The following is a 10,377-nucleotide window of genomic DNA, read 5'->3' as shown; positions in this document are numbered from 1 at the left end:
GGTGACAGTGGCCAGGCCAATGCTCGTGGACAAACTGCAGCCACGCAGGACTCGCTGTGGAACTCCCACTGCAGATAGAAACCAGCTGTGTGTTATTTGCTGACCTTTTCCTTTAGGTGCTCGAGTCTAAACTCTCCCAGGTCAGTGGAAATCCTGGAGACATTTTGCCAGCTCTGTGTGTTGGAAGGGAAGGCAGTGCCCAGCACGGAGCCGGGGTAGCTCCATGACCGTTCTGCAGAGCAGAGCAGAGCAGAGCAGAGCAGAGCAGAGCAGAAGGGTTGGTGCACCTTCCCCAGCAGGGAGAGGCTCTCCTGACACAGGGCAGCACCTGTGGGAAGGCCCCGCCTCACCCTGCCCATCCTGCAAAGCTGCAGCTCAGCTGGGCCTCACTTTAATCCAAGCTTAAAAAGGAGATACAGCGAGGCTGGGCTGTCCTGAGCAGGCTCTGGGCTTGATCCTTGTGGGTCCAACTCAGGGTGTTCCATGAAACAAGACTGGATGGGGCTGCAGAAGCTGTTGGGCCAGCACTCGACTCCAGCTCTGGGGCTCCAGTGCCAGGCACCAGCAGCAGCTTCTGAGAGCCCTCAGCTGCTCCCGGGGCTGCCAGCAGGGCCAGCCTGGGAACAGCCACAGGGAAAATGATGGGAGAGCATGGAGAGGGAGAGGAACAAATCCCATCCCTGGAAGCATCCAAGGCCAGGCTGGACAGGGCTTGGAGCAGCCTGGAACAGTGGAAGGCATCCCTGCCCATGGAACTGGGTCTCTCCAGTCTCTTCCAACCCAGAGCAGTCTGTGATTCCATGAAGAGTCCAGCTCCAACCACGATCCTGGGGGTTCCACAGTGCCAGCCCTGTCCTCCACACGCTGCCAAGTGAGTTCCCGTGCCAGATGCCCAGTTATGAGACAGCCACCACATCAGTTCTACTATTATTTATTTTTTTAAATATTTTTGAAAAAATATAATTTTTTTACAATATTTTCAACTTAAACACTATTCACACTGAACACGTATGGCAGCTTAACCTACCCAAATATGAAGTTTAAGAAGCCAAAACTGTTCTAGCTTTATTAAAAGAAAAAAAAAAACCAACAACCAAAAAACAAAACAAAACAAAAAAACCCCAAAAAGTCGTTGTGCTGTAGACTATTGTGTAGTGATGATTAAACAAAGCAAGGGAAAAGCACCACTCAAATCACTAATGCTGGGGTTTGCCTGGTTAAATCCAGCTGTGGGGAGTTGGATGCTAAGGGTTCCATAGGCAGTGCTGTGTGGGATGCCTGTTCTTGGCAGGAACTGTGATGGATCTCACACCTCCCTGAACAGCACGGGAAGGGAAGGGAAGGTTTCTAACATGATCACACACTGCAAAGGACAGGGAACTGCTTCCTCCCAAATGCCTGGATGTTAGTTCAGGAGCTGAGATCTACGACTCTGCACAGGTCTGTGAGATTTGGGGTAAGCTCACGCTGCTTCCCAGGATCACGATGTTTTGTAAGGGGGGAAATTAACATTAGTAACAACACTGATACCTCAAAGGAAAGTTAGCTAATTTGCATAACAATCAGATCTCCTCACTTTCACTTGGAAGTTAAGGCATTATCAGGTGCAAGCTAGCACCAGTTAACACATCTTTAGTTAAAAACAGACCATTCACCGCAAATTCCAAGTCCTGTTTAAAAAGTCAGAGTCTGCAGAAGGTTTTATTAACGTGGTACTTTGTCTCAACTTGACTGGTGCTTCTTACCTCACTGCCTCCTTCGCACAGAGCCAGGGCCCAATTATGTTTCCATTAAACTTTTGACAGATTTACTTAATAACAGTCTCAGCACTTTTATTGAGCATGCAAGACTAACAAAACTTTGGCAATGCATAAGTGTAACACAGTGACAAGAAGAGAGAGCTTTTACAATTAAATCTTCTAATACTGGCTTCACAGTGTGGAAATTGTGCTACATCCACCAAAAGAGGGCCCAGTCTACTCAAATGTTTAAGTACTTCACCCCAGGAACAAACTCCTTTGCGTTTGGATTCAGATTACTCTTGACCTGAGGAAGGGAAGAACAGAAATCAGGGTGAATTGTTATTTTCAGCTTCCATTTTCAAGCTGAAGGCAATCAGAGGCAAAGGTTTATGGATTTAGAGGAACAATCAGGTATACAATAGGCTTCTTACACTTAGCAGCAGTCTATAATCCCCAGAAAAGCCCATTCCTCTCCCTGAGTGCTACTCCCTGAGTTGTCCAACCTTCCTTAGCTCCACCTGAAGTTTCAGCTGGATGAGGGCTCAGGGAATAAGCAGCAAACCACAGGCATGCACCAAACACAGCAGCTTCCTCCTCATGCTGAAATAGCCTTTTCTCAAGTTGAGCTGTTAAAACGTGCCATGAGCTTTTTAAATTTTGCTTATTTAAGCAAGAGGTGACTTGTTCCAGGAACTTCAGCCACTTCTGGGAATTTCATGTGTATAAGCACTGTATTGATTTTTTACATGTCTCTGTCTGTGGCTCCCCTGTCCTGCCCCCTGGCAAGCTGCTGCTGCTGCTCCATGTCCTGCAGTTCAAGGTGGGCACCAGCACCTTCAAAAGGAGTTCTTTATCACAAAGAAATGAAGGATTAGGCTTTTCTGATCCTCACTGAGGCTGAAACTGCTGCCTGCAGCTGCTTCAGCTTGGGAAAGTCATGGTCTGCATCTGAATCTCAGAGCAGTTGTGTGACAGGATCATGTGGGGTCTGTGCTCTGTTAGAGCAACTATGGATTCTGTGAGGGAAAAGAAGCACATGCTGCCCTTTCCTTTGGGCTGAGCTCTGCACAGAAGTCAGACAGCAAAAAGAGGGAAACAGTTACAGTTTGGCTGCTTTCCCCTTCCCTAGAATTGTTCCAGGGATCTGCTGTGGCTCTCCCAGTCCCAACCAGACCCTGGGACAGGGCCCAGACCAGCCCAACGTGTCAGTGCTGGCAGATGCCCAGTGACCCTTTCCCAGCCCTGGCTCCACTCAGTGCCCTTCTTTCATAACCTCCCACCCACTCCTGGAGTTGTGCCATGGGAAAGGCTCCACGTGGGTATGAAGAAAGCCACCAAACAGGTCACATCCCATGGAGACACCTCCTTCCCACCTACTCTGCACAGCCAGGCAGGGTTTAGCAGGCTCCTTTCTGCTGGAAGGACTTTCTCCTGCCATAAGCAGCAATAAGCCCCAGCCTTGCACAAAGACTTGAGCTTTAGAAACAGAATGAGAAGCTGAGCTTACCACCAGATCCTCCAGCGATGAGCTGTCACTGATAACAAGGTCATTGAACTGGTCCTGGATTTGATCCATTGTTTGTGGGAGATCACGGGCTGGAATAAACCACTCATGCTCCTCCTCCTCTTCCAGCATCTCCTGGAAACAGCGCTCGATAAATTCTTCTTCCCACAACTCCTCTTCGATCTGTGCAATGAAAAGAAACTGCTTCAGCAACAGATCCATTCTGGGCTCCTGGGGGGCTCATTCCCAGGTGTGTGCACCCAGCTGACCTTCCCAGCTGTCAGCAGCACCCCAGCACCACATCCATGCAGCAAGGACATCAGTGCTTTGTGCAAGGGGTTGGGGCTGCAGCTGAAAGGGAGAGGCAGGAGAACCCCCCAGCCCCAGCTGTTTGGTTTGCAGCTTGTTATGACCTGAAGGAGAAGGAAAATGTAGGTCCCAAGCAAAGATTTCAGCTGTACCAACTGGTCTGGACTGAGCTCGCTGCAAGTATGAGGAAGGGAGCTGTGCCAAGACACAGAGCCAGGAAACACTCCCCAGGAAAGTGTCCTGCGGGACTCCTGGGGAAAAAATAACCCCTGCCTGTCACCTGGAACAAGCAGCCTCTGCTGGCTGCCAGCGTGTGCTCACCCACTGTACTCTCCTGGGGAACCCCACCTGATGCCAGCAGCTGGGAGGAATGCAGCCCTGCTGTCCTGGGAGCAGCACAAACCAAGCCAGGCAGAACTGGCACTGCAGAGATTAAAGCAGTTTTCCCTGGTTGTTCAGTAAAGGAGATTTGGAGCGAGATCATCCTACAAACTTTCCATGTCCTGAATCAGAGTGTGTGAGAGGAAAGCAGGGAAACAGAAGCTGGTGTGAAGGACTGGCCCAGACACAAGGGAATGGAAAATTGATTCAGGACAGATTTAGAAGTTCACTCAGTGGAAGCTCGAACAAGTTTTCCCATCTACCCTTTGCTCTGAAATCAAACACCTCCTCAGTCCTGGAGTGGAAATTCAGTTACCACAAACACCAAATCAAAAACATTAACACCAGATTATCAGGAGTGCTGTGCAATCTGGGTCCTTGCCCTTGGGGCAAACACACCCACGAGCTCATCTGGTGCTCTGGGGAACGGGGACTCATCCTCACATGCTCAGAGGCACCGCCCAGGCACTGCCGAGGCACTGAGGGCTGACTCAGTGATTCCCCAGAGCAGCACTCCCTCCAGGAGGCACTGCCTCCCTCCTGCTGGGGGCACATGGTCACAGGCTCCTGTTACACAGGGCTTGCCCAGCTCCAGGGGCTTGGTTACAGGCCTGTACCCCTACAGGTGCCTCCATGGCAGCTCCAGCAGCGCTAAATAACATTTAATTCCCTAAATGCTGGAAATTAGGACTGCCTGTTTTTATTTTCCAGCTCCAGTTTAACTTGCTCAGGCTCCCAGAGGGCTGTGTCTGCAGCAGCAGGTGACCAGGCTGTCCCAACTGTGTCTGAGCATGACCCTTCTCCCCTCTGACTCCCACCTTTCCTCTGCTCTGACAATGGAATCTGTGCCTGAAAAATCATGGCACAGCTGAGCTCCTTTCCAGAGAACTACACCCCTTGTATACCAACTGTGGGATAGTTCCCAGGGGGAAAAAGCCACCAAACAGGAAACAATGCACAAGAGAAGAGAGGTTTTGTGAGCAAACCTGGCTCTGAGGGAGCTCAGAGCTGCTGGCACCCTGAGGATCCTGTGCTGGTAACTCAACACCTTGCACAGGCAGCAGCTATGGAGGGCACAGAGCAAGCTGGGAATGGGAAAGGGGTGTGGAAAGAGGTGGGCTGTCCCCAGTCTCCAGAGCAGGAGAGAAAAGGGTGACAGAGGCAAGGTGGCAGAGGGAGGTAAGGCTTCCTTCCCACGGGATGGTGAAGGGAGCTGTAAGACTCAAGTATTAAAATGAGCAGCTGTCACCAGCACCCTGAGGAGCAGCAGGGCTGTTCCCAAGGCAGGTGTGCACCTGGAATTCCCCAGCTCAGCACTGGGGCACTCAGCACGTCCACACACGAACGCCTCCCGGGCCAGCCCTTGCCAAGTGCCACGTACTTCTGTCAGCTCTCTGCTCTCCCCTCCCTCCTGCAGAAGCAGGGAATTAATTAATGGATGCATTAGAATGTGCTGCACTTCCTGTATTTTCCACCAGGACTGCAGAAGATCGGCAAGGGAGAGCTGTTTGTTCCCCAGGATCACTCCAGAGAGCCCATCTGAAGGAGGGTCAGTGGTGGACCCCAGCTCTGTCCCTTCAGCTGGGAAGGGACAAAGGACAGAGGGGCCATGCAAAGCAGGGAGTTACTTGCCTGCCTGTTGAACTCCTCCTCGTTCTCCATCCACATGTACTCAGCAAAGGGGTTGTCATCCTCGTGGGAGTGCCCGTTGATGATCACATCCTCGCTGATGATGCTGGGGCTGGTACTGCTGCGACTCGGGTCCTTCATGGCTGCCACTCGGATCCCAAACCTGCAACTGAGGAGAGCACCATCAAACACCTGCAGGCTCCTCATTCCCTGCTGCACCAGCCCAGCCCAAGGGAGCAGAGGCTGCACCTGCATTCAGGGGCCCCAGGCAGCCTGGCCCTGACTGCAGCAGAGCTGTGAGATCACAGCAAGGAGCGGCATCGCAAGCTCCGTTCCCATTGTGTGCGGATTCCAGGCACAAATTAATTTCCCAAACTGAACCTCACCCAAGCCAAGCACCACAGCCAATGAAAAGTGACAGGAAAAAACAGTAGGAAACTTGCCAGTAGGAAAATATTTAAACACGCAAAAGGAGAATTTGTTTTCCAAAGCACTTCTAAGTGTTGTGTGTGATGGCACGAGCCAGGTTTCACAGCCCTTTCCTGCTGGGAAACCTTGCAGTGAGCAGAAACCACGAGGAACTGACCCTGCACAGGGCCACCTGGAAATCTGTGTGTTCTGAGGTGACACAACATTGCTGCCCTTCTGTGCCATGCCCAAACAAACAGATCAACACTGGAAAACCTCAGTATTTGTTGGATACTAACACTGGGAGTATCAATTTTCTCTAAACAGTACACAGAGTCAGGCAACGTCATAAAAAAAGACCTAAAAAAAACCTGACCAAAAAATCCATTACTCAAGTCAAATTTTAATGTTTTTCTCATGTTAAAATTCGCAATGAAAGTTGCAGCAAAAGTGAAAATATTTTTATTTTACTAACAAAACTTAGTTGTCTGCATATCAAAGAGTGCCTTCTTCAGAGAGGAGGGTGTTAAAATGCAGCCTTGTTGTTATTAGAGTACAAGGGCTTATCACCCAGCACCTCACATTTTCTCTTTGCATTCCAGTTGGTTCTGTTATCTAGGGAATTAATGCAGGTTCAAAACTCTTGCTGATACCAGCTAAAAACCTGCCACATCTGAGTGACCAGTTAAGAAAAGCACAAAGCAGAAGGAACCTGCCTGCTTGCTGTGTTCCACGTTTCTCTATCAAAGGCAAACCCCAGCACAGAAGTCACTGCAGCTCCCTGGGAAGTGCCACAACTGGAGCAGATGCTTGTATTCCACTGGGTATTCCACCAGGGAAAACAGGTTCTTTTTGGTGTTCTTTCAACACAAACTTGCTGAGGATTACTGGCAGCATTTACATAAAACAGGAAAGGACGTTGTGTTTAACACCCAGATTCAAGCTTGAAATTGCTTTAAGCCACTTCAGCTGTTCCCAAACCAACACATGGAATGGAGTACAGGAAATAAAGCCTAAAAACCCCAAATTTCTTTCCCCCCCACTTTTGACTGTCATGTCTTTTCACCTTCTCTTTTATGGAGCTAGTCTTGACATAATTATTTTCCTGAAAGTAACTGCCTCAGCAGTGAGGAACTCAGGCAGCTTCTACACAAAGGTGACTGTACCCAGACAAGTCCAGAATGGTAAAAATAATTTAAAAACCAACCCAAACCCAACAAACCAACCCTACTTGTTTGTGTAAAAGCTTGGAAGGGTAATTTGTTGAATCACGGGCCAGCTTTCCCATTTCTGAAGCGTTCCCACCAGACAGGAGCTCCAGCTTTAGGAGGGAGGGAGGGAAGTGCAGCTTGGACCAAACCAGCTTTGTCCACCACTGCCCAAGGGTGATGGGGAGGATCTTCAAGGCTCATCTTCTCAGCCTGAACATTTAAAGTTTATCTGATGAAGCCCTCAGACCATTCATGCCTTTCCCACACTCACTTATCCTGCAGGAACTCTGAGGAAGCCCCAGGCTGGCTCCTCACTCACAGCACCCCTGATTTAATTTTCTGCAGCTTCCAACAGAACAAATAAACCTTCCCATTTCTCCACTTTGAGACACAGACCAGGTTTCTGTGCTCACGTGTGGGAACAAGCTCAGTCCTGTTCCACCAGTACTGGTACAACCTTTTCAGTCAGGGAATTCTGAGGGCCAGAGCCAAATGCCACCTCAGTCTTGCAAAAAGTCCCAATCCAAGCAGGCTGCTGCAGGAAACAAGCCCCAGTGCCAGGCTACACTGCTGCTGGGAATAAAAATAACCCATTTTCCATCTGGGAGTAGGTGGGAAGCAGAGGAGCTCAAAGCTCCTCACTGTAGAAGAGGAAATGTAACACTGGCAGTGCTAAAGAACAGAAAACAGGGAGAATTCTGCCACGGTGACACACTGTGAGGTTCTGACCCAAGCTCCTCTGGGATTTTGGTGTGGAGTGGGGGTGGTGGAGCAAGCACACTGCAAGTGCATAAGGAAAGATATTAATAAAAAATAGTACTTGTATCTTAGGAATGAAGACAGAAGTAAAAAATCCTGTTACAACAGGCTTTCAGCTAACCCTGAGCTGTTTTCTGTATGCAGTGTGCAGCTTGTTACTCCAGAACATTACTAAGGCCCAGTAATTCACCCATTTCCCTGAATTTTGCTGCAGTTACAGCCATGAAGAGCCCTTGACCGACCATCATTAAAATTCAGAGCTTTGTGACTGAAGAGGCTGCATTTAAAACCCAGTCACGAAAGAAGATTATCCACTGCCTTCTCCGGAGGTGAGGTCAGGCCTAATTCCAAGCAGCAACCACAGCTCCTTACCCGCCACAGAAAAAAGAGAATTATTAAGTAAAAAAAAAAAATACAGTATTTGCTTTAGGCACCCAAAACTAACATGGTTTTAGTGGGAGCCGAAGATTAAAGGAAGGTGTTTTAGAGCAGCTGGGACAGAAGTCAGCAACTTGTTTATCAGCCGGTGATTGCCCCTGCGAGTCGGCAGCACCGGCCCAGCTCCTCCTTATCTATCGAGATTAGCACACGGCTCTTATCGAGGGAGCTGATTAAAACCGCCTAATAATTATACTCGCCCAATAAACAGATTTCTTAATCAAATCCACGCGGGACGCCAGCGCTATCTGATAGAAACGCCTGGGAGGCTGCGCTGGAGGTTACCGAACGCAGCCGCCTCCCCCGCGCGGGGCTCAGCCGGGGCTTGTGGGAGCAGCGCCCCGCCAGGGACGGGGCCCCTGGGCGGACCCGCTCCGGGGCCACGTTTCGGCAGCAGCGGGGCCGCGAGCCGGTGTTGTCGGTAGCCGGTGCCGGTAACCCCGCGCCCCGCGCTCGGCCCCGCGCGGGCGGTAACGCGGCAGGGCCGCCGCCCCCCGGCCCCGCTTTGTTCGGCACCAGCCGCCCCCGCAGGCCCCGGATGGCGCCGCAGACAATACCGAGGGGCGGCCCCGCCGCGGGGGTGGAGGCCGCGGCCCGGCGCCGCCTCAGGGGAGGGGGCGGCGCCCTCGAGCCCCCGCGGCGGCGCCGGCGGTGCGTGCCCGGAGCCGTTCCCCGACTCTCACCTGCGGTGCGCAGAGGAGCCGCCGCTCCGCCGTGACCCGCCCGGACCCCACCGGACCCACCGGCCCCGCTCCGCTCCGCCCGGTCCGCGCTCGGCCCGGCCCGCCCCGCTCCGCCACACACCGCCGGACCTGACGTCACTTCCTCCAACGCCGGGCCCCCGCCGGCTCCGCCCCCCCTCCCCCGGAAGCGGCCGCGGCAGGCGCGCGGCAGGCCGCAGCATCGGCGGGGGGGCGGCGCGCTGCACACTGGGACATGTAGTCTTTTGCCCCACCCTCCTCCCGGCGCGCGGCATGCTGGGAGCTGTAGTCCCGCACGGCACCTGGCGGCCATTTCGCGTGGCGGCGCGGGGCACACCGGGAAGCGCAGTCCGGCGGGGCGGCCGCCATCTTGTGGCAGCGGCGGTGAGGGGGCGTGGGCCGAACACCCCCGGGACTCACGGAGGGATCCCCGAACGGCCCCGGGGCTCTCACAGGGGGTGCCAACACTCCCCGTTTCTGGGCACCCCCTGATGCTCCCCCAGCCTCCCTCGGGACAGCGGCTGACCCGGGAGGCGCAGACCCCTCGCCTCACTGAGGGAAGGGATAATGGAACACCGAGGAACAACACTGCTGCTCACAGCGGTGTTTCTGCCGGGCTCGTGTGTTTCACGGCGCTGAATCAGGAAAAGGGACATAACAGGCTCCTTTCGAGTACGTGCCGAGGCTTCAGCCCCAGTTACAAAATGGGTTCAGAAAGCCATTTTTATTCTCTTTTGTTTCTGCTCTCCCTTTTCCTCAGGGGAAGGTGGGAATGCCTCTCTGGCCCATTCACAGCCTCACAATTTGGAGCCACAAACCCTCCTTGAGCCGGCTGCCCCAGCTGGAGGTGCCCAAGTCTATGTTAGTTTATACTGATTTTACCAGCCACCATTACCAACTTGGTCCCAGGGCCCAAGGGTTTTCCCACACTCCATCCAACACTGCAAAACACCTCTGCAAGCATCATCCTTAAAAAAGCAACACTGTGCTCTTGCTACTGTTATTTCCACAATTTCCAACTCTACAAATCCAGCAGGATGTGGTTTTCTCACCTGGAAGAAGATTCTCCTACTCACTCCCCACAGCAATGGGACAGCAGTCTCCAGGTTACTCCTTACAACTGAAATTTGTGTCTGAAGCAGAGCCTGACATTTTACACTCACCCTTGTGCTCTGGGATTTCCCTCACCCTTCACAGTGCAGTTACTCCCAAATAAGCAGCCCATGACACCAACGTGTGTGTCTGCAATCTGTCCTCAAGATCAGGTTTTTCTGGCACCTTTTCCTCAGAAATTA

At 52.1% G+C, this 10,377-nt stretch overlaps 1 protein-coding gene across 2 annotated transcripts; it reads right to left on the bottom strand.

Moving 5' to 3' along the window:
* Window positions 1-915: 915 nt before the first annotated feature.
* On the bottom strand, window positions 916-9,182 carry PAIP2 (poly(A) binding protein interacting protein 2). Of its 2 annotated transcripts, none has more exons than XM_058815205.1 (4): window positions 9,065-9,182; window positions 5,569-5,734; window positions 3,250-3,429; window positions 916-2,046 (listed from the first exon to the last, which is right to left on the bottom strand). In XM_058815205.1, the coding sequence occupies exons 2-4, from the start codon at window positions 5,704-5,706 to the stop codon at window positions 1,981-1,983; spliced, it is 384 nt and encodes a 127-aa protein (XP_058671188.1). In that variant the 5' UTR covers window positions 5,707-5,734; window positions 9,065-9,182; the 3' UTR covers window positions 916-1,980. The 2 variants fall into 2 exon arrangements, with proteins under 2 accessions (XP_058671188.1, XP_058671189.1); XM_058815206.1 differs by having other exon boundaries at window positions 5,569-5,728; window positions 9,065-9,127.
* Window positions 9,183-10,377: the final 1,195 nt, after the last annotated feature.

This window comes from Ammospiza caudacuta, chromosome 16 (assembly GCF_027887145.1).
Source record: "Ammospiza caudacuta isolate bAmmCau1 chromosome 16, bAmmCau1.pri, whole genome shotgun sequence".
In the NCBI taxonomy this organism is placed as follows: Eukaryota; Metazoa; Chordata; class Aves; order Passeriformes; family Passerellidae; genus Ammospiza; species Ammospiza caudacuta.
Note: the sequence above shows the minus strand (reverse complement) of the source record. Positions and strands in the feature narration are given on the sequence as shown.